The sequence below is a fragment of the Phalacrocorax carbo genome, chromosome 15, assembly GCF_963921805.1.
Source record: "Phalacrocorax carbo chromosome 15, bPhaCar2.1, whole genome shotgun sequence".
Lineage (NCBI taxonomy): Eukaryota > Metazoa > Chordata > Aves > Suliformes > Phalacrocoracidae > Phalacrocorax > Phalacrocorax carbo.
The window spans coordinates 17,309,312-17,333,013 of record NC_087527.1 but is presented as its reverse complement, the minus strand read 5'-3'; the positions used below and the strand labels follow the sequence as shown (position 1 = coordinate 17,333,013).

At 47.8% G+C, this 23,702-nt stretch overlaps 1 protein-coding gene across 5 annotated transcripts; it reads left to right on the top strand.

Annotated features, from left to right (window-relative positions):
- The first annotated feature begins 16,454 nt into the window (after positions 1-16,454).
- On the top strand, positions 16,455-21,175 carry LOC104042271 (derlin-2-like). 5 transcript variants are annotated; one of them, XM_064466632.1, is made up of 7 exons: positions 16,455-16,685; positions 16,803-16,865; positions 17,504-17,577; positions 18,065-18,158; positions 19,630-19,825; positions 20,317-20,407; positions 20,963-21,175. In XM_064466632.1, the coding sequence occupies exons 1-7, from the start codon at positions 16,593-16,595 to the stop codon at positions 21,075-21,077; spliced, it is 726 nt and encodes a 241-aa protein (XP_064322702.1). In that variant the 5' UTR covers positions 16,455-16,592; the 3' UTR covers positions 21,078-21,175. The 5 variants fall into 5 exon arrangements, with proteins under 5 accessions (XP_064322702.1, XP_064322701.1, XP_064322704.1 ...); XM_064466631.1 differs by having other exon boundaries at positions 16,800-16,865; XM_064466634.1 differs by lacking the exon at positions 17,504-17,577 and having other exon boundaries at positions 16,455-16,690.
- Positions 21,176-23,702: the final 2,527 nt, after the last annotated feature.

Below are 23,702 nucleotides of genomic sequence, written 5' to 3'. Positions count from 1 at the left end.
TCAGATTTAAGTCCTGAGTGTAAAATTAATAAATGACATCTTTACTTTTATCCATAACTCTCAAAGGGCCTCTTTATCTAGCAGTCTCCAAGATGGTTCTGTTAAAAGGCTTTTACAAGTTATTCAAACAGCTTAGGGGGTAATTTCTTCTCCTGCTGAGTGGCTGCACTTGCCTTGCAATATTCCAGGCCACATCTCTTTTCATGGTCACTATCAGAGCTTCTTTCTCATATAAAACACTAAAGAGATGCAAGTGATTGCTTTGCCTTGGGAACCCACCACAATGAATGGAAAGGCTGTTCCAACCATAAATAGGTTGAACCAGAGCGGGGAGCCACAGATCATGTAAGTAGCTGGCCAGGACATTTGAGCAAAAGCCTCTGTGGGCAGAACTCATGTTACACCAGATAAAAAAGGAATGGCAAGAAAGTTATTAATACTGTTGACAATACATTAAAAACAAGAGAACACATACTGACAAGCAAACCCAACATGACATATATGAGAACAGTAAATTGTTATTCAGTAAATTATTCTCACTAGTCAACAATGCCAGAACAAGTGGTAATAGAGATTAACTGCAGTGGGAAGTTTTAGGTTAAATATTAAGGACTGGCTAATTATTCAAACTGTCTCATGTTAGAATGAACTGCCAGGAAAGGTTTTGTAATCCACACTATTCTCACCAGGACCCAGCTGCGAGAATGGCTTATAATTAATTCAACCCTATGGCACTGTAGCGACTGGGACAAGAAATTTCTGCCAACTCATGTGGCATGTGACACTGGCAGCTTGGTTCTTTTTTTACCTGCCTTCCTTCAAATTCACGTACGTGAACAGAGCCTCACATCTACTCACACACCAAGCAAACACCTGCACACACAGAGCCTGTGTACTGCCCCCAAAACCACAGAAACGAATTGATTCTGCCAAGAAAATGCATGTTAGTAGGCTAATTGTGCTTCCAGGTATCTGCAAGTAAATAATCAGTTGATGTAGCCAGCCATCAGATTAATGTAACCATCAATCTCAAGGGTTAAAGTGAAGCATTAGAAATGCTGGGCCCTAGTGGTTTGGGCAGCAAATAAAACCTTGTTGTCCATTTAAGACAAGAATCACCTCCAAGTGCCATCACAAGATGGCTGTAAGGAGAAATGACAGAGAATGACAGACTTTCCCTGCACAACACTGACTGACCAGGGACATGCAAGCCCCCATGAAACAGCGGAAAACTGCTGGCAGAAATTGCCTCATTCCTTTGAGAGTCCTGTGGCTAAAGAGGGTCTGAGAGTTTCCGTTAGCTGCTTGCACGCATCTCCAAGCCCCTGCTATGCCCAAAAGTTTCAGTAAAAACACTGAGGGAACTGACCTGAGCTGATTCCAAAGCTCAGGATGTCAGTGAAAATGCAGGCCATGCTGAGATAAGGCATCCAGCTAATCTGAGTCCACAGCCACAGAGACCAACATAAAACCAGTGAGGGCATTTATGCTTTGTCCTGGTTTTGGCTGGGATACGGTTAATTTTCTTCCTAGTAGCTAGTATAGTGCTGTGTTTGGGATTTAGTATGATAATAATGTTGATAACACACTGATATTCCTATGTAGTGCTTATACTAAGTCAAGGACTTTTCAGCTTCTCATGCTCTGCCAGGTGCACAAGAAGCTGGGAGTGGGCACAAGGGATATTCCATACCATATGAAGTGATGCTCAGTATATAAACTGGGGGGAGTTGGCAGGGGGGCAGCAATCGCTGCTCGGGGACGGGCTGGTCATCAGTCGGTGGGTCATGAGCAATTGCATCGTGCATCACTTACTTTGCATATTATTATTGTTATTACTACTACTACTACTATTTTACTTCCTTTTATCTAAATTATTAAACTGTTCTTACCTCAACCCATGAGTTTTCTCACTTTTACTCTTCTGATTCTCTCCCCCATCCCAGCAGGGTGGCAGTGAGCGATCGGCTGTGTGGTGCTTAGTTGCTGGCTAGGACTAAACTAGACACACTAATTTGCCACCACTAAACACCCAGCCAAATAAGAGGCAAAGCCTAACTCCATTCCACTTAAATAATTAAGTAAGATTTGTTACCTGCTGGCTCAGAGCAACCATGAAGACAATGGCCCATCCTGCCATGAAGATATATATATCCCCCCAGGAGCAGTGGCCTCTGACCAGTATAGTCTATAATCATTTAAGGAGGCTGGTAGAGTCACTGAACAAAATAATTGTGTTGGAAAGAAGTCTGCATTTCAATCTGCTTTGGACCGAACATGCAGGACTGTATGTTAAGAATATGCAATCAAACTTCTTGCTCTCTATCTGCCTAGTTAGTAGATCTCACATGCTCAGTGAGAGGCTGACAGTCACGCTAAACTCACCAGCATTCTTTGTCTCCACGGTCAATCAAGAGGTATCTGGGACTTTAAGGGAAGCAAGGCAGAGCCGTAAGGTGGATCAGGGCAGACACCACATTGCTAGCTAAAAGGAATGGCCAGCTTTCCTCCCTCCTAGTAGCTCCCTAGAGGAAAAAAAAAACCCAAAACACACCATTATTTGCACAGTACATTTTACAACCTGTCAAAGGCCCAGTATGGGCAGTGGAAGAGAGCGGGGTGGTGAAGGGGAAAAAGAAAGAAAAAAAAAGGTAGAAGAAAGATTTAATAAACTGGGCTTCTCGCTCTACATTACCTGAGTCCAACAACCTGCCCCAGCACCTACACCAGGGCTGTAAATGATGCAGAAGTTAGGGCCACAGTTCCTCTGAGCTTCTTTGGGACACTTTTCACATGGGCTGAATGGTCATGCTTACACGTGGGTGAGGCAGACAAATGCTGACCTCAGCATTTACATGTACATTTATCTGTACAACAGATATTAGGTCCATTCACACTCTGAGTGGTGTGACGTGAATATTAGAATAGGCTACAAATGTTGTTGTAAAATGGGAGGTGCCAAAGGCAGAAAAAACCCCCAGATTTTTAAACTATCTCACTCTAGTGCTGCATAGTATTAATAATCCATTGTCATTCACAAAGAATTTGGGACTATTTTGGGGCAAAGGCCTGCAAATGTCTTTGGTTTAATATTTAACGTTTATGCTTACAAGAAGTCAGTGCAAAAACCAGTAAATAATGGTAGAGACTGATGTTATGGCTTCAATTAATTCAATGCATTACCAAAACCTGTATTCACATGATGAATTATTCAAGAAGTATTGCCAAAGTTTAATGACTTCTGTCTCATATCTAACTAAGCTCTATTAGATGGAGCTTGTCTGTGATATTGGGGATTTTCTCATGGCTATTTATATCCAGTGTATTTCTGATTCATTGGCATGCTATTTCTTCTACCTTTTCATGGTAATGACACATATTTTAGTATGCTTCACATATTGTACAGAGCAGACAATGTCTCTGCTGAACTTTCTCAGACAGTTGTTCCTACACATTCTTGTGATTAGCAGCCTATAATTGTGTATTCAGGCAGAATATTTTCTACATTTTCAGTATTATGGGTAAAATATGGACAGACAGAGAGTCCTGTGCTGTATTCTGGTTTCCTTGGGGTCATTTCTTCATCAGTATTGTCCATTGCTTATATTGCTGTCTAACACCTCTGCCATGCCTGTGGAAGCACAAGCAGGTGAATGGGGCTGCTTCATGCAGCATTGTGGCATCGGGGTGTTGGTATAAAAGTGAGGTCTCTTGCCTTTCTGAAGGGTGTAGAACAAGCTGTCCTGGCTGACAGTATGGGAACTGAGAGCTCACTGGCAGGCTTGTGAGCAAAAATATGCATTTTTCTTCCCGTTGCAGCAAGCTGCCCTGAATGTATAAATGGGTGTCCCACATCAGAACAACACTGGGGCTAACATCCAGGTACACTGTGTAGAAACTTTCTAAAGAGGTTTGTTGATCTTTCCTCCTCTGTCATGTTTGTAAGCTTCAGGTCATTCTTGCCACTATTGCCTGGGCACTTTTTTGTACGACTGCCTTCAAACTGACCTACAGCTTCTGTAGAACAGCACAGCTGAGTGTCAGCAGCATCATGTCTCCACATTCAGCTCACTGTCCGTGAACATCCCTTCCTCGTTGCACACCACGCTGTTGGTTGGTCTCCCTCTGTGTCATCTCCCCATCCTTGTCCATTCACACCTATTTTGTGCCTGCGCCTTTGGTTTCCCTATCTGTATGTCAGAACCTGTGACTGGCAAACTGTGCCCCGATGGTGTCCTTGGACTGGGAGCACTGTCCCATGTCTCAAGGCCACTCTGAGCTTTCTGGGGGTCCCTGGCCTTTAGCCTGACTCCTCCTGCACAATGTTCTGTCTGGCCCAGGGTGAGGATGGCCTTTGCCAGCCCCTTGCTTGCAAACTCCTCTCAGTGGGACCGTTCTATGGGTGACATGAAGAGCCCATGCTCAGGCTTGGCTGTTCGCCTGCTAATGCAGGGCACCTCAGGCTAGACTGTGTTTTGCTACATGAATATGACCCCGTTGATCCTGAGAAGAACTTGGAGAACCCAAAGCTGGGGAGTTCTTTCTGCTCTACCTACTCATTTATTTCTTAAAGAGCCATCTACCAAAGAAAATTAAAGTTTTGCCTAGTCTCACAATAGCTCTAACATCACAAATTTAAATTATCTTAGATTTTTCCTTTCCTCAGAGCCTTCTCATGTAAATAATTTCCATACCAACCTAAGACAGGATGCTGTCCCTGGACAGAAATGAAGCCAGACTCTTCCAACCCTGCAGCAAGAAGAGGCTGAGCTCTCTCCTGTCCCAGTTAGAAGCGGGTATGTTTTGCTTGCACTGTCCTTGGCTACAGCACTTCCCTGTCTTGTTTCTGAGAGTTGATCTAAGTATTGTACACCTGGTATCTCTGCTCTTCCCAGTTATTCTAGTTCCCCAAGTGAGAGAGATCTCCTCTCCCTACAATAGCACATTTCTTTTTTAATCACAATGCGTAGAGATGTAACACTGCTCCTGCTCATTTCCCTGCCTTCATTATAGAGTACATCCCTTATCAGGTCCTGTATCACAGAGCTCTTTTGTGGACATGAGCTAAGGGAAAATGGTTTGCTTCTCCCTTCAGATGCCACCAAACAGTTCTGTGCTCAGAGATGAGCTGTATTTACAGGATGACCTTCCCAAATCTTCCTTAATGCCCGGCTTCTGCACTATTGTCCCAGCCACTGTGGTGGCATGCAGCTGCCAGGAGAGCCATTAGTCTGTCAGCTTTATCCCAAGGACTGTGATGAGTTGGACAAATACTTCTACAGAACCTGATAGTACTTACACAGCCTTATAAAGATTCAAATTTTTTAAAAAATGCTATGTCAACAATAATAGTAAAATAGAAGTTTTTTACTAGTCTCTGCACCTGGCTTATCCTCTTTGGTAGGTTTTCCTCTGTCTGCCAAAGTCTCTAGTACTCTCAAAAGTGCTCTAAAGGACTATTTGAATCTGCAGCATAAGAATGTGTATTTAGTCACCCATTATATTAGGATAAGACACTTGACTTGGCAGGTGTTTTGCCAGCTGATATACATTCTCAAAATGAGGCTACACATTCATTAGCCAGGCAGTTGAATTCATTTTTTTGGAAGTACATGGCAGTTTGGGGAAATGATTCTGCAAGATCCAGAGCTGCCTAAATCCTCTTGAAGACCAGTATGGTTTATGGCATAAATTCCCTCTCAAAGCATCTGGTACAGTTGCCCAGTAGTGCTTGTCTGATTAAGTGTGATCAAAGAAGAAGTAAACTACAGATTTTTTCCTGACTTTATTTGTCCTGGAACCCAATCTAGGATCTGAAAGACAAACCAGACTATTTGCCTTGGTCCTGTCAGTGACAGGAATGAACGCACCCCAAACTTTCCAAGTCCCTCATTATGGCAATCATTTTCACCATACTCCTGTCTATGTTCAGGTGACATACAGGCAATGCAGCTGTTGCTGAAAAGGGACTGTACACTGAAGCACAGAAGGCTGCAGGCCTGTTGCTTCTCTATACCCTGGCATAGAGCAAACAGCAACACAGCACTTGGTTTTGTCACTGATCAACCATCTCTGGCTTTCATTTCACAGGAGGGCTTTGCTTTCACATATGCCATATGACTTTTTTTACTTCTAAAGTGCATAATACATAATATGTATTATATTGTATATCACATTAAAGTGCATATTACATAATATGTAATATATCTACATAATATGTAGTGTTGCAGGTAGACCTTGTACTAAGGTGGGCATGGGAGAGTAGGCTGCTGGGGAAAGAACGAGTATCTGATCAAAATGTTCTCCGTTCATTTTGAGTTGTCACAACCTCTCGCAGAGCATTATCCTTCTTTAAGTCATCTTCTCCCTCCTCTCTAAGCCACAGGGGGAGAGAGAAGAGCCCTTCTAAGGACAATGGGGGCTGGTGTGGTCACACCTCGAGTGCTGTGGGCAGTGTTGGGCGCCGCAGGACATTGAGGGTATAAAGCTACTGGAGAGTGTCCAGAGAAGGGCCACGAAGCCGGTGAAGGGTTTAGAGGGGAACCCGTGCGAGGAGCGGCTGAAGCCCCTGGGTTTGTTCAGCTGGAGCAGAGGGGGCCGAGGGCAGCCCTCATGGCCTCTGCAGCCCCCTCCCAAGGGCAGGAGGAGGGGCAGGGCTGGTCTCTGCTCTCTGGTGACCAACGCCAGGCCCCGAGGGAACGGCAGGGAGATGTGCCAGGGGAGGGTTAGGCTGGGCATTAGGAGAAGGTCCTTCCCCCAGAGGGTGGGGGACCACTGGAATAGGATCCCCAGGGAGGCAGTTATGGTGCCAAGCCTGGCGATATTAAAGAAGCACTTAGACAACACCGTCAGAGACATGGTATGAATTTGGGGTTGTCCTGTGCAGGGACAGGAGTTGGACTGATGATCCTTCCAGGTCCCTTCCAACTCAGGACATTCTGTGATTCTATGATTATACATACGACTATAACTGGTGTTGTGCTTGGTAGGCATTGATCAAGGAATCAGCTGAGCTTCACCATAGTTGTTCACAGAGGCATGATGGAGGAGCCTTCGTATGATGGATTTATGTCACACCCTGGGAGTACAAAGTTGAAACTCACTTCTTTTTTAGTATCTTGGTTAAAAATTAAATAACTCTATGCAGTAAAAGCCCTGCCCCTACTCTTGAGGGCTCCAGCTAAATTCTAATGAGTCAAGAAGGTTTCATCCCACTGTAGTAGTGACTTCTTTGGTGCTCTCTCATCTTTGTCTTTTGGCTTATCTTTCACTAGCATGTGAGTTTTGTACTCTTCTGTTGTTAACTACCCATCATTTAATCAGGTCAGAGCAGCTGACAGGCATTGTGTAGCGGGTTTGACTCATGTGGTAGCTGCTTATTGTTCCAGAAATGGTTCCCTTTTTCCATGTAAGCTACAGAAGGCAGCAAGGCAGCAGTAACAGCAATGACAGGTTTGCTTCTTTCTGTAAAATAGAAAGACACTCCCTGGCAGTGAGAAATGGTGTATCCTCATGAACCCTAGAGAGAGGGCCCAGTGGAGATGGAGGCCTATTGCATTGCCAGCAATAATAGCATAGCTGATGTTTCATATAATATCTGGCCTTTAGGAGTAATCATGGTATTTTAACATCCTTTCATCCTGCAGAGTGTAATTTGTGAGAGGCCTGACAGATTTCAAAGTATTCAAAATAAGTGAAACTTTTTTTTTAAATGCCTCTTTGTCCCTCCTCAGATTTTACTATGCCTGTACAGAAATTTAAACCTGTTCCTCATCACAGAAGGATTCTCTTACGAATGCGTAAGTAGGGATGTGGTGCTGCATCAGCTGCAGCCACTAAGTGGCAGGAGAAGTACAAACTTTCCTGTATTAGGCTCTGAATCCAACATGTCAGCAGTTTGCTGCCTGTGGCTTGTGGCAGGAGTCAGAGGACTACTTTTAACAGCTTCCCAGACGATAACTTGTTCACTGGGGAAACAGACATAACTGTACATAACTGTACAAGTTAACAGCCACTGACGTATAGTTTAGGCAGCATGTATCACGAACAGTAATGCATTCAAAAAGGAAACCCCTAGTTTCTTCTTGCTGTCTATTTTGAATGAGACCAGGTTTGGGTAGATCTCTTCTAGGAAGAAAAACACATATTCTGTATTAGTCAAGAGCTTTCTCCTTTTTCCTAGCATCTTATAAGCAGGGACGACCTAGTGCATGTCTTTGTCCCCTCAGATGATGGCGTACAGGAGTTTCAACCTGCAGCTGCCCAGGTGGAGTGTCCCTGGTTGTTCTAGTCACTGAGATGTGTCACGGGAGCTTTTGAGGTAGATGGGCATTATTCCATTTCTAGCTCCCTAGACAGAGGCCAGCATGTCAAAGCATGTCTCTAGTTGGATAAGAGGCAAAGGAGTGTAGCTCATCCAGGCAGTCTGGTCTCCACCTGTTCCCTAGCCCTAAGTACCATGAATCTGATCCATCTGTCTTATTTCTGTTGCAGGCAAACATAGAAATATATTTTTCTGCAATGACCTGGTCAAGGACTGCCTTCTTAGACCATTGCATTGTCTTATTTTTCCAAGGCAATTATGTGCACGTTCTTCTATTTAACAAAAGACAAAGGCAGTATTCATCACAGTCCAAAGGAAATCCTTGAGGCACTGGACACCAATGCACAAGGACAGAATGAGAGAAAACTCATTCCTGCTGCTTTTATGTGGTGGTTAAAGCAGAGAGCTTGCAATGAAGTGAAGCAAGTGTCTATGGCAGTCTGGTCAGAGAAGGGAAATAGCAGGTGAGCTTACAGCAGCTCCAAGAGATGAGTGAAGTCCTGTGGGTAGGCAGAGGGATGCTGTGGACTGTGGCACAGGCTGTTCAGAAGCCTCCCTGTTCCATAAGGGGCATAAATTGGCTGTTGCTATGGCTAGATCTGTGTGTGCAGCCAGCTAGCTGGAAGTGGGAGAACCTGGAGGTTGTCCTCTGTCTTTTCTAGTAACAGCCACCTTGTTGAGGAGTGGATGGATAGATTTTTTTTCTCTTACATAGCATCTATATGACTTGTGCTTTGATGCTGACTGGTGTTCACATTGGTTGTTTCTAACTGGCTTCCCACTGCACCTTAAAAAAAAAATAGCATTCCAATGTTCAGTCCTTAGGATAAGTTCTCACAATTTCAGAGTCACAGCTGGTGTAGATGAGAAATATCCAGTCTCAGGGTCTGTCACCAGAGTATAAACACCACACTGTAGTTACCCAAACTCCTGGCTTTGGGAGCTATCACATAAACCCAGAAGGTTTCCAGCACCGCTACGGGGACCTACCACCCTCTTCCCTCACATACTTTTTCAATGAACTCAAATCAAGGTGAACTCATAATCAAGGTGAAATATGATGCCATGAGCATGGAAGAGTAGTTATTTGGAGAATGTGATGGCAGTCTCTCTCTGTAATTATCTGACTGCAGGAATAAGCAGTAATCCTACCATTAGGAAACACCATCAACACCTACTCTTTGATCTGCCATGCATGGAGAGGTTCCTATGTTTTAGAGTGTTTTCACTCCATGACCCTCTGGACCAATTGCAATTGCACTGCAAGAGGAGAAAAGGGGCTCCATTTCCATCTGTGAGGCTTGGATCTACAGGATGAATTCTGCCTACAAACACTACACTGTAAATCACAAGACAGATTTGGAGCTGTTCCCTGGCTGGTTGTTGGCTATCTCCCAACCTCTAGCCTGCCTATTTCTGTAAACCATTCTCTCTTTCCTGTAAGGACCATCACAGTGAAATACGAAATACCTCTGTCTGCTAGTCCTGACTCATGCAGGACTTGCTCAGAATACAGAACACAAATAACATCACCTACAAACAAGCAGCTTTCTCAAGAAACAGCCAGCAGATCTGCTGTTTTTATGGTGAAGGCAGTGTTTATGGAACTTAGCTGTTAAAACAGATTTTCTTTGTAGGAAATGAGTGCCCTGCTGTGACACTATTATTCTGTTCAGTAATGTTCCTTAGAAAAAAAACACAATTTATGTAAGTTCAAGTGTATAAGATCTTCAGGAAGTGGACTTCATTGCAGAGGTTTCTCAGGGCAGGGACCCAACGCTGACAGAGCTTCTGCTACCACAGAGTCACTGGGATGCTTTCCAGACCAGCAGGGATACATGGGAGCTGAGTCCTCTGAGGACACGAGGGCTGATACATCCAAGAGATCTAGCTGCATTTTTTTTTTTTGCCAGCTAGGAATTTTGGATGTCAGAAGAATGGCTCTATGTTCCGTGCATTGGATCAGCAGTCTGTATCTTCATCCTCCTGCTAAGGAATAGAGCTTCTGTGGGAAAACTGAGGAAGCCCAAAATACTAAAAATAACTGAAATACCCTTTTCTCAGTCCATTGTGACCTGTAGGTCATGCTGTGGCTGAACTATTCCCTTTCCTTCCTTCATTGGTTGAAATTGGGTGACCTGAAGGCCAGAGAGAACAAACTGTATGGTGGAACAAAATCTCTATTCCTGTGTGCAAGAGAAGAACATTTAGACTCTGCCAAATGGCAGTAAATGTTGCTGAATGTTCCTGTCAGAGGAGAGGAAGGTATGTGCAGCAATGTCAGAGTGTCAGACTCATCCTGATTTCCTATTTAACACTCACTTCAGATAGAGCTTTGTATTAGAGCTGTCCCCTGGCTTACAGAGAGGCACCTGGACTAGGACATATAGTCCTGCCTCTGGAGAAAACCAAAGTATAAACATGGTATATGACTCCTTGCAGAGGTCTTCAACAGCTGACAGCATGCTCAGTTGTACGCGCTGCTATTGTGTAGCTGAACATTGATCTCTTTTTATAACAAGCATTGTTTTTCAGTTCTCTTGTTGCTTTTGCCACACTGCTTATGAAACAGATGTTACAAAATAAAGGCCCTTGAAGGTTATTCCCCACTGACAGCTGTGGGAGGTGACCTATGGTGTAGAGGACAGATCACAAGGCAGAAGAATTTAACAGGAATGATTAAGTACTGGAAAAAAATAACTGTGCAGAGACAGACGTTTCCTTGCTTGATGTTTTCAACTCATGATCAGAAGTGGTTTTGGAAGAGGTGCTTTATTTGGATATGTGATCAGGCTCTGCTCAAGATTTAGGTGAGATCTTCTTTCTCATGATATGCCAGATACAAAGCTGTAATTTTGAACTACAAAACCCTAGGAAATTAAAAATAACATAAACTGATTTACAGCAAACCCTGTGCAAACCACATGGCCTTAGAGGGCTAAGCTCTAAGTGCTATCTTTAGTTTCTTTCTAACAAACAAATTAAAAACCCCATGCAATTCTGTTTGATTCACTTACTCCTGACTTTAGCCAGTACACTGTATAGTTAGCTGATTGGGACAGGAAATCCTTCAATGAAGGAGAAAGAATTTATATATGGCCATTAAACATCAAAAAGTAAACATTTCAAGTGCCTCGGGCAGTTATGATTACACAGCTTATCTATGCACAGCAGCTTCATGGAGCCTTGTTTCCAAACCTGGAGCAGAAACTCTTAGTGACTACTCTGTGCTGGATCTGGAGCTCTTGGCACCTGTTTTCCATGCCACCGAAGACTGAGTGTGAGAGCTGAAATAATCTTCCAGTAAGGTCCCTCTGGCTGTTGTGGCTTGCCTGTAGGGGAGCTCAGTGCTGCTATTTCTGAATGTGTTCCTAGTGCCAGTGCGTCAGTCATGCCTCTCGTAACTGGGGCTAACAGGGGTCTCAGGTATGGCGTGTCCTGGGGAGCACTAGGGTGGGTGAGACCTTGTGCAGAGCTCACAGAGCCTCACATCCTGGATGGGGGGAGTGTCTCAGGGTGGGTGGTGGGGAGATATCTTTGTCTTCAAATGAAGAAAAGAACTGGGGCCCTACTGCAGGGGGATGGAGCATTACTCCAGCCGAGGGGCTTGGGGTTAGGTGGTCAGGGAATGAACCCTGTCCATTGTGCGCCCTATAGCCCAGTTGGAGGAAGTGCCTATGTGCCATCAGGTCAGGTATGACTTGTCACAGTAGGACATGTAGCAAAAGGTCATCAGATGAATTTACAAACAAAATGCCAATGTCGTTACAGAGCAGAGGGCACATGCCACTGGCAGGTCACTCATCAAGTGCATGGCTGGGGGGCTGGTTTCCCGCCCCATCACCTGCTGATGGAGGTGAGCGCCCCTGCTGAGGGCGCCAATGCTCATTAAGGCCTGTGCTGACATGGCGCACAGCTGCTTTCATCCTGCGACCCCAGAGTGCTGGGCTGGGCAAAATGGGAGCTACTGCTTTTAAACAAAGCATCTGTTTATTCTTGAAACAATTAATGAGGGCAGTTAGATCTTGAACTCGTTACTGGGCCAAAAATAACTGCGATAAAACCAAGTTCCAGATGGGCTCAGAAGGAGTTGTTTTTGTCTTTAGTAAATTAGAATGGACTCCATGTCTTCAAGTTCCTCTGGCATTTATGGACAGGAAACATGAATTACACACAATAATTCCCTACAAACAAAAGAGACAAATGCTGCAACAGCTCATTTATCTTTTTCATGTGCCTTCTTGAGGTTTATGTGCTGTTTAACTCATGGGGAGAGTTAATAGCTTTTTTCTTTGTTTTCTAACTCTGTGCTATTTTCATTTGCAGAAACTGAGACAGGAAGTGTTGAGTTTCTGTTGCAGGGCTAAGCTTACCTGCAACCCCAGGCAAATGCTTGCACGTTCCTTAAAATCATCCCAGAAATGGGGAAAACTAAAAACAGAGGTAACAGGAGGGTCCAGTAGCAATCTGGCATTGTGTATGTGCAAAACTGTACCTTTCAGGAAACAGATATATTTTTAAATCAAGGGCCAAGTGGATCCACAGTGACGAGCGTGCAACACACATTATTTCTTCTTTTCCGGGAATATTTTCTTGTGAGTTCGTTTGTGGATTGTAAACATTTACAGCACAACAGTTATTATCACTAAGCCTGCAAATGCAGAATGGGTACTGTCTGGAAAAGAGAGTTGCTTCTGGTACCATCGTGTTTCTGTTCTTCCTGTGAGTGACTTGAGCAAAGGTTACAGGTAGTTCTTCCAACTAGTTCCCTCGGAAGCTTCAAGAGCCCCCAGACAGAGACCTTTTTCAAAGCCCATCCAAAATGGACCGAAGTCTAGGCATCAGACTTCAGAAACTCTCTTTACAGAAATTCTGAATTTCTGATGTCTTGAGTTTTGAAACTGATGCTACACATTGACATGAATTCAACTGCTCCCAAATGGAAGAGGAACCCAGAGGATGGCAGGCAGCAACAGTACATCATTGCTGCTCAGACCTGTGCTGACATCTGCTTTGGGTCCCTGGTCAGGGGGAGGACAATAGGACAAGGCAGAAAATCAGCAAAGAAACTCCTGAGCAGTGTTCCTGTTCTGGCAGACCCTTACACCTTGCTGCAGCTGAGACAAAGACTTTGGGTTTGCTTTTTTTCAGGTTTTTAGTGGGATTCCATGATTTGATAGAAGGCAGCATGTCAGCATCTCTACAAATGTGTATAATGTGAACTCAGCTATGCCGCTAGGCTGATGTGAAATCATGGGAGGACATAATTCCCATAACCCATAAAATGTGACAAGGATTATAATAAAGACTAAAGCTGACCCAGGGCGTACTGTAGTGCATGAAGTCAGCTTGGCTGAGCTCTGAAGGCAGTGAGATCATGAGCAGAAAGTAGCCTGGGAACTGGGGGTGTCACTGAGATTTGTTTGTTCTCCTCCAGTGTGAGATGGTGAGCTTTCCAATGCGTTTCATCTCTTCTTCCCCTTCCCCCCATGAATCTTAGAAAAGAAGGCCTGAAGTAGGAGCCTGGACAGTAGGGTTCTCCAGTCTTTGCTGACAAACAAGGGAAAAGAAGAAAAATGAGAAACTGATTACTTTTTTTTATTTATTTCATGGCACATCTGATTTGCACATAGTCCTCCACAGGGAGTAAGCAGGATTGATCATTTGGATTCTTGTCTCTGTGAAGCTAGTGGGATGTGAGCTGCAGGATGACAACCCCCTTCCAGCAGAAAGGCTCCCAGTGTTCACCTCCAGCCTTGGTTCAAACAAGGAAGGGGCAGGAATCGCAGTGCTTAAATTCAGCCTCTGATGAGGCCATTGCCCAAAGGCAGTGAGAGCAGATAGGAAACCTCTAGTCCCCAGTCCGAAGGAGCAGGATATCTATTAATTTATTTCATATGTCATTCATTTATTCACTCTCAGTTCTTCAACTCAGTTGCCCCTTCTGCTGGGACTGTGAGCTCTGCGGTGTACTGAAGGGCTGAGCTGCAGCAGCAGGGCATTTAGGCTGAAATAACCACATGAATATGAGCAGCCCTTTGCAGAGCTCCTGGCCATGATAAGTTGTCTTTCCCTGTAAACTCAGCTCTTCTCACCTGCCAGAGCTCTCACACCCATCCCAGCTCCCACCAAAAGCCTGTAACAATACAGCCAAGCTTATTGACACTGCTGCAGTTCAAGGTCCAAGAGTCCCCTTGACTCCATTCCCAGGATCCCTAATGCAGCTCTGATTATAGAGTGGTTTCTGCTTCCCCCCAGAGCAGCCCGGTCAGAGACAGCATTCAGCACTGCAGTGCCCAGGGCACTCAGGAACCTGTGCCCTGGTCTCAGGGGTGCCTGCCTGACTCTTGCCTTCTCCCCTCTCTCTCCCACTATATTCCTTTAACCTCCTGTCCCCTTATCTTTCGGCTGGGTTTTGAACTTCATCAAACGGCAGTCAGGGTGGAGGTGGTAGAAAACACAAAGACTCATTGCCCCACTACTGATTTAATTTCCCATTAACTGAGGGTTTAATCTTGGGGCTCATTAAGGCTCTGATGACCTCTTAACCCTCTCCTGCCTCCCTCTGAAACCAGGGTGGCTGTAAAGTTAGACCTGACTCCTGAGCACAGCAGCCAGCTCTGGAAAGCATAATCAGCAGGAGAGCAGAGGATGTCAGGTTTATGCAGACCTTTATCAGATCGTCCTTTCAAAGAGCATTTTGTAATTTATTTGACATAGTTATGTGCGGAGCAGACACTCTACTCTCTCGAGTGCTGAATGCAAATGCAGTCACCATTCCCCAGGGCTTCTCTGAGGCAGGCCTGATCCACTGCACCCAGTGGAACCGCACCATCTCTTGGCTTCTTCCAGGGACCTGGCACTGCCTGCTAAGATCTTGCACAGCTTGGGGAAGCACCTCGTTGCTCCAGCCAAGAGGAAGTAGAGGTTTTAGCATGAACTACTTAAAATCCGAAGCCTTTGTGTATTAGGGAAGGCAAGACCCTTCTGACCAGTGAAGCGCCTGACACACCCGCTGATGCATTCACACAGGCGCCCCTTTCCACGGCCCGGCTCTCAGCAGCGTGGCCCTCTCCCTCCGAGCCACCAGGTTCTCGGGTCGCAGGAATAACCCGCGGAGACGCCCCGGCTCCCGCACGCCGGAGGGCTGGCCGCGGGGGACCAGAGCCGTGCGCCCCGCAAGCCCCTCGGCCGCTGCAGGAGCCGGGCGCAGGCCTCGGCCCCCAGGCGGTACACCGCCCCGCAAGCCCCTCGGCCGCTGCAGGAGCCGGGCGCAGGCCTCGGCCCCCAGGCGGTACACCGCCCCGCAAGCCCCTCGGCCGCTGCAGGAGCCGGGCGCAGGCCTCGGCCCCCAGGCGGTACACCGCCCCGCAAGCCCCTCGGCCGCTGCAGGAGCCGGGCGCAGGCCTCGGCCCCCAGGCGGTACACCGCCCCGCAAGCCCCTCGGCCGCTGCAGGAGCCGGGCGCAGGCCTCGGCCCCCAGGCGGTACACCGCCCCGCAAGCCCCTCGGCCGCTGCAGGAGCCGGGCGCAGGCCTCGGCCCCCAGGCGGTACACCGCCCCGCAAGCCCCTCGGCCGCTGCAGGAGCCGGGCGCAGGCCTCGGCCCCCAGGCGGTACACCGCCCCGCAAGCCCCTCGGCCGCTGCAGGAGCCGGGCGCAGGCCTCGGCCCCCAGGCGGTACACCGCCCCGCAAGCCCCTCGGCCGCTGCAGGAGCCGGGCGCAGGCCTCGGCCCCCAGGGCGGTACACCGCCCCGCAAGCCCCTCGGCCGCTGCAGGAGCCGGGCGCAGGCCTCGGCCCCCAGGGCGGTACACCGCCCCGCAAGCCCCTCGGCCGCTGCAGGAGCCGGGCGCAGGCCTCGGCCCCCAGGCGGTACACCGCCCCGCAGCGCGGGCGCCCGCAGCCGCACCCCGCGGGCTAGCTCCGCTCCCAACGCTTCGCCCCGCTCCCTCGCTGATTGGCCTTCTCCTGGGAGGCACAGTGACCTGCCGTTTGCCTTCCCCGCCTTCGCTCAACCGCCTGTCACTAGGACTAACCGCTGCCATTGGCTACGGGGCCTCGCCCCGCCTCCAGGGGGCTGCACCCCCAGGGCTTTCCCTTCCCGGCCCGTCAGCAGCTGCAGCGGGTTCGTTCCGGGTTGGCGGCGGCGGGAGGCCGAGGGCATGAGGCGCGCCGCGATTGGCCAGCTCGCGCTGCCCGGCGCGGCGGCGGCGCGGCGGGGGGCGCGTTAAAGGGCCCGCGGCGCAGCTGGGCGCTGTTGCTGTGCGCCATGGCCTACCAGGGCTTCGCGCAGGAGTACTTGGGCATGCCGGCCGTGACGCGGACCTACACCACCGCCTGCGTGCTCACTACCGCCGCCGTGGTGAGGTCGGGGGGGCCCTGAGGTCGGGCCGTGCTGTGGTGGGGGAGCCAGGGGGTGGTTGAGGGTGGTGGGTGCCTGGCAGCGGGTGGCAGCTACTCTGCCTGTCTCTCGCAGCAGCTGGAGTTCATCACCCCCTTCCAGCTGTACTTCAACCCCGACCTCATCTTCAGGAAGTTCCAGGTGAGGCCTTGCTTGGGGTCCGGGGCCCCTCTTGCCCCTTCACAGCGAGGGGTGGGTGTGGCAGGCTGGGCCCTGGGTGTCCTGTGCCCAGGGTGGTCAGGGAGTGCTGTGTGATGCGAAGGGGCTTCTTTCCCACTACTCCAACCTTCTCCAGTTAGTGGGAGCTGGGTCCCTAACATAGTGTCCCCTTTTGTCACAGATGCTTGGTTGGAGATAACTTCCTCTAACCTTTCCCTGCCATGCACCATCTTGGCATTTCCCTTCTTCCTTTACTCAAAACCTGCCTCCTGCTTTTCTGTGCCACTGAGGTGTTTGGCCAGCTGATGTCAGGCTGGCTGGGGAAGGCTTATTGTAGAGGTGCGTGAACAGTGATTTACTTTGGCTCTGTGTGCTGAATCGTCACTGTTCGTCCCTTCCAGAAAAGTAGAGAAATCTTTCCCACACCTGGAAGGGCAATATACTCTGATGGAGAGAAGTCCTATTTGAAGGTGCAGCTGTCTGGTGTCCTGGGGTGGTTCTGAGTGGATGGGTGCATGACTGGGTGTTGCCAGTGGATAGGGTGATGAGCTGCTGTACATGGGATGGGGAGAGACCCATCTCTCCACCTCTTTTTCTCTCTCCTCCCTCTTCTCTTTCAGATATGGAGGCTGATCACCAACTTCCTCTTTTTTGGGCCCCTGGGATTCAGTTTCTTTTTCAACATGATATTTCTGTATCCTTTGGTCTCAGTGAAGCTCTCTGCTCCCTTTTTGGCTTAGATGTAATTCCACCTGTCCTAGGCTGACTTGTCAGTCTAGGGCTGTGGATTCTTCCCTTCGCTGTCCTGGTCTGAACTGAAGCCATTCCCCCAACAACTGTGGCTCTCTCCTGCACCTCCATCTCTGCTTGCTGCAGGGCAGCCCCTGCCAAAAGGCTGAAGAAGCTGGCAGTGCTGCTGTGGCTCACGCTGGAGAGCTGTGCCCATTCCTGGGGTGAGCTGTGGCTGGAGCACAGGAGATGCCTCTTTCTTTCCCTGGGGTCAGTGGTACGAGGTGAAGTTTGCACTGTTCTGCTCTGGGGCTTGGACACCTGGCTGACAGCTTCGTGTGATGAAATAGCTTGCAGCTGGCTTATTCCCTGTAAAGTTGTGCTGTGGGGACACAGGGTGGCTAGCTGTTAATTTCCTATACTGCAACCCCTCCCTTCTCTCCTGCTCTCAGGTACAGGTACTGCCGCATGCTAGAAGAAGGCTCCTTCCGTGGAAGGACAGCTGACTTTGTCTTCATGTTCCTCTTTGGAGGGTTTCTTATGACAGTATCCTTTCGAGTTGGTTGAGGCTCTTTGCCTTCTGACATGCTGTGGATAGTGTGGGGCTTGTCTGCTGGCGCTTTGGATCCCAGCTGCATTGTGTGGTCTGTAGCAGATACCTGCCTGCTGATCAGGACAGCTGGCTTGTGAATCTTCTTGATGCCATGGATCAGAGAACTGTGGTGTGCCCCAGGCCTGCCAGACTCATTCCCTGAGGCTTGGGAGAGCTCCGCTGAGCATGTGGTAGAGGGGCAACTTCTGGCTGTACGGCGCAGCTTGTGCTACTTGTCTTGCCCACCCTTCTCTTCTGGCCTGTGCCTCACCCAGTATGCTTAGAGCAGAAGCAAAATACAGAGGAAAGCTGCCTGTAATTGTGCTGGTGTCTGCAGAAGTACTGATGTACCTGGCAAGGGGATGGGCTGCCTGATCCCAGAAGAGGACATCTGGCAGTGTACTTAGGAAGCTCAGCCTGAAAGGAAGCCCCTTGTTACGCTCTGTGAGAAACTGTCCAGCTGTGGCAGGGTGATGGTGTCTGAGCTCTGGTGGGTGGAGTGCACTGCAGTGTGGCTATGATTAGCATGAGGCTGGCTCAGAAAACCGAGCTGCAGCTGAAGGGAAGAACATGAAGCTGTCAGGACAAGGAGTGGAGTGCCCACATACTGTCTGACATCAGCATGTCAAGCAGTGTGAGTGCAGCGCTCTGTCCTTGCAGCCTGTTAGTGGCTGGAGATACTGTCACACATCTTAAGTTCTTTTATTGTAGGACAAAATAGTCTGATGGGGAGAAGTATCTCCCCCCAAGTATAAAACCTTTTCTGAATGTCTTGCTTCTGTCTCATGCAGAGGGCTCAGAGCACTGCTCTACCCACACAGCTTTGCCTGAAGCTGTGTGAACTCTCGTGGCTGTCAGCCATCCTCCGGTGTTTGGATAGTCAGTGCCCAGGTGCTTGCAGCAGCCATGTGCTTGGCTGTAGGTGGATTTGAAGTCCAGCTACAACAAGGTTAGGGGAGCTTTTTGCATCTGGTTGTCTCCTTGTGCTCTGGAGAAGAGGGCTGTGAATTGCAACAGCCATATCACTGCTGAAATTATTCTGTAGAAGGCAGATACTGGATGTGAGGTAGTTGTTAGTAGGTGCCACATGTCCCAAGTGCAGTGAGAATGTAAAGGCCGTTCTCTAAAGGTCACTTTTGATGGTCACTTTGTAGAGGTGATTATATGAGTTCTCTGGTGGTTGTAGACAGCAGCTTAAGGAGTGAGAAATCTGTATGTGCCACTGCAGAGAGTCTTGTTCTGGGTTGGCAGGGGGTGAAATATGGGTGGGTGGGAATACACCACAGCCAGCCCAGGAAAGGTTTGGTGGCAGGGGCAATGTCTTGCACGCTGTGATCAGCTGCCTGTAGTTCTGGGTTTCCTAGTCACAAAGCTGGAGGTGGTGCACAGAGTGGGTAGGTTTTTCCTTGACTCCATAGTTCCTAGCTATTTGGACTCTTTGCCAGCCTGTTTTTCCTGGGCCAGGCTTTCACCATTATGCTGGTATATGTGTGGAGTCGCAGGAACCCTTATATCCGTATGAACTTCTTTGGGCTTCTTAACTTCCAGGCCCCCTTCTTGCCCTGGGTCCTGATGGGATTCTCTTTGCTCCTGGGCAACTCCATCATCATTGACTTACTGGGTATGTCAAAGTTGGCGGGTGCTGGGAACAAGGGCACTTTGCAGCCACAGCGCTCTCTAATCTCATAGATTCTACTGTGTCACTAGTGCTTTCTTGGTTCCATTTAAAATGGTGGGTTTCCTAAAGTGAGCTGGCTGAGGTTGCTGGGTGGCCAGCCTTGTGCCTGAGCTCTTGCTTGTGACCGGCATTGCGCTGTCTTCTCCAGGGGCAAAAGTTGAGTATGGTGAGCTCTGCCTGACACTTGTGCTGTGTCTCATCTCCTGGGTGCCTGGTACTGCCTTCAGGCTGACAGGCTCCCTGCCTGCTTGTGCACTGATTGCAGAGACAGCCTGGCCCTCTGGCACTGCAGTGCAGGCGGCTCTGGTAGGAGCTGGGCCATGGGTATACAGCTGAGGGATTCTTGGAGCTTCATCCTGCTTAAGCTTCTGCAGTTCTGGTTCGAGGGCAAAGGAGTCACAGCTAGTCCTGACCTTGATGACATCTCTCCCCAGGGATTGCAGTGGGTCACATCTATTATTTCTTGGAAGATGTTTTCCCCAACCAGCCTGGAGGAAAGAAGTTGCTGTTAACCCCCAGCTTCCTGTAAGTAAAGCTGATTCTTTCTGGGCTTTGCTGTTGCTTCCCAACCTGGGTCACTTTTATAGGAAACTGTGGTCTCTGACAGCATGGGGTGACTGTAGGATGCAATTGCACGCGGATAGCACCTCAGCTCAACCGGTTACACCTCTGCTGCAGAAAGCACTGGCACTTTGCATATTATATGCATATATACAAAAGGTCCATAAAGCAGCTGCTGGTACCTTAAGCTTTGCTAGCTGGAGTGTTCTTACTGCTTGTGGAAATGCAAGGTGCAGGCAGGATTTTTTTCTGATATGCTTCTGTAGTTTAAGAATGCAGACTATGTTCTACTTCATGCTGAGGATTAAAGCTGACCTAGAGATCAAGGAAGCAGGTACCATCATTGTTACATATTGTGCTGAGCAAAAGAACAGTTAGTGCTGGTGCAGTAGGTGGGTGGCTGTGGCGTACAGCAAAGCCCTGTAAAGGGCTAATGTGTTCCATGGAGGGCTGGGGTTTTTGTCCTTTGCTCACTTTCCTAACCTGCCTGCTTGTTGGGATGGGCATGACCCTTGCCAGGAAGATGGTATTTGACACACCTGAAGAGGATCCCAACTATAACCCTCTCCCTGAGGATCATCCAGAAAACCAACCTAGAGACCAAGGCCAGAACCAACAGCAGCATCCACAGTAACACAGGGGACTTCTCCATTTGGCCAGATTCCTCTCTTCTGGCCGGACTTAGGCTGTGGCCCAGAGATCCTACTGGAATAACACCAGTTGCCATTTCAATGTGTGATGTTTCACTGTTTGTATGGGTAACCCATCATCCCCTTGTACCAAGTGGTTCCACGGAGCTTTGCACATAAGAACTGAGAGTGCTTATGGACGTGTTCTAGGGACAGGGACTGGAATTTGTGATGGCTCCTCTGTTACCCCGTGGAAAATAAGTATCAAATGGGGTGTTAAACCAATTACTCCTTCTCTTGCTGTTAATGACTTGCTCTGTGCTGGGTCACTCTTGCCCTCTGTACAGACTGCTCTCACTGTGGGACATCTTTGTGGGCTTTCAATGAAGTAGTACTCCCAACTCTACCATGGTAGAAAGCAGCTCAGCCTCTTCCTTTCCTCTAAATCCCCCTCTTTGTTTTTCCTTGTTGTTTCCAAAGAGTCTTTACATTAAAGTCTTTATTTTTCAGTTGTGTGTCCATTTCTGCCAGGGGCAGAGGCGGTAATTCACCAGTACTCAGCAGGACTTTGCTCAAAACTGCCAGGCTGCTTGATTGGGCTTTTTCTTTTTCTTTTTTGTTTTTCTGGGCAAAGCAAAGTTAAAGCTAGCAGGAAGTTGTCCTTCCCCTCTTCTGTCAGCAGGACTGCAAAGCATGAGAAGGGTGGGGGGGGGTGGGGTGTGTCTAGTTGGAGAAGGGTATGCCTGGGAAAGGACAGGAGACAGAACTGGATACTTGATCCAGGCAGTGCCAGGAAGGAGCACTTGACACTGGTGATAAAGGCTGTCTGCACATGCAGTGTAACTCCACTCTTGTTGAATTTTTTCATTCTGAAACAAACATTGGAATTCTAGGGGAAAACTAAACAAGCTAGCCCCTACCATGAACAGCTGTACTAAAGTGTGTTGCTCATTCTTGCTAATGCAGTACACATGTGCTTGTACCAGACCTTAAAGCCTTTGGAGTATATCTGCAAACATTTTTATCTTAGGGTAGCTCGCTTGGTAATGTTGCCATCTGCTCAGGTAGACCAGCTTGCAAACCACCGCTAAACTAAGAGATACGTGTGTGACCAGTATGCCATTACGAATGATACAGAAGCCTGTGGCAAAGGAGGACTGAACCACAGTATCCACACACACGCATATATATTCCCACCTCCTCTGTGAGCTTCCCAAGAAAACACTTTTTTAATGAAAAAAATCAGACTTAATTTGAACAAGCTATTTTGCTGCACTTATGTTTCCCTCTAGGAAGACGATGAAAGAGCTGTATAGATGATACTCTCGTTCTAGAAGACACAGTGCTATTAAGGGCTAAGCAGCCTCAGACTCAACAAGTAATTGCCACATGATTTGCTTGTGACTTAGTAACACAGAGCTGGTTTTCAATCCCTGGAAGGAATTTGTCTTTAAAGTCTGCAAATATTCTGTTTTAAATTGCTTCCGAGATGGGACTTTGAAATGCAAAAGCTGGGCTACGCTTTTAGGTAGGATACTAGATCAGCCTAAGGAGTTGTGATTATAGAGCGAGAAAGCTGTTCCCTAGTAGTCCTAATGCACGGAGAAAGCTGGCTGAAGTTCTCATCTTCCTAGGACTTTTGCCCCTGGACTGTCCTACCTTGCCCCTGGCTGCTTGGAGGGACAATCCCTACAGCCTCTCTGGGGCTTGAGAAGCAGCAGGAGGTACCTGTAAACCCCCTACAGAAGCTGAAGTCCTTCTGTGTCCATACTGTGTTGTGAACTTCAGGTTCAGGTAACCACAAGTTTCACAGCAACTTAAAAATAGCACCACAGATGCTAGTTTAAGGCTACAGTAATTTCATGCTTGTTTTGGTCATGCTCCCTGAAGAGGCTGCTCACAGAGGTACCTGAGCATAACAGAAAGAGGTTGAAACATTCTCAGGAAGAGTTGGCGTTCTTATGTCTGTGGAAGAAAAGGAGTTCTGCATGGGAGGCTAAGATGCAGCAGCAGTCCCAGGTTTTGTCTTACTTGCTGAAATAACCTTTCAACCTCTCTAATTAATAAAGAATAGAGTACTACTTTGGCACAGGAGCCTAGGATAAGACTGCAATAATATTATTGCTAAATTTCAATGTTTTGGTTTCTGCAGACTAACATCTAGAAAAAGTTCCCTCCCACTCAGGAATCAGAACTGGTCTGTTATTACTCAAGACTAAACATGATAAATTAAGGCTGGAAAGTGTGTTTTTTTTTTTTTTCTGGCTGTGCTAGCAGTGTGGGTGGATCAGCAAGGATTATAAAACCTACTGGCTTTGTCATAAAGGCCTGAATGTAATTGTCCAGTTGCCAGCAAAATCTGCCCCACATGCAACACTTGTCAGTTCTGGCAGCTAATAGTAAGAACTCCATCAAAGAGCTGGTGTACCTCAACAGTGAGGTACATTCTAATTAAGCTGTTTAAGCAAGCTTTAATTTTTTTTAATCTCACTCCAATGGATTTTTCTGTTTTTAAACTCCCCAGGGAAAAACAGGTTGGTTTTTTTTTTCCCCCCCCTAGGGTTGCAAAACCCTGGCATTGCAGTGCAAAGGGTATTTAGGACACTCACTTTTCTTTGGGTGCTCTGTGC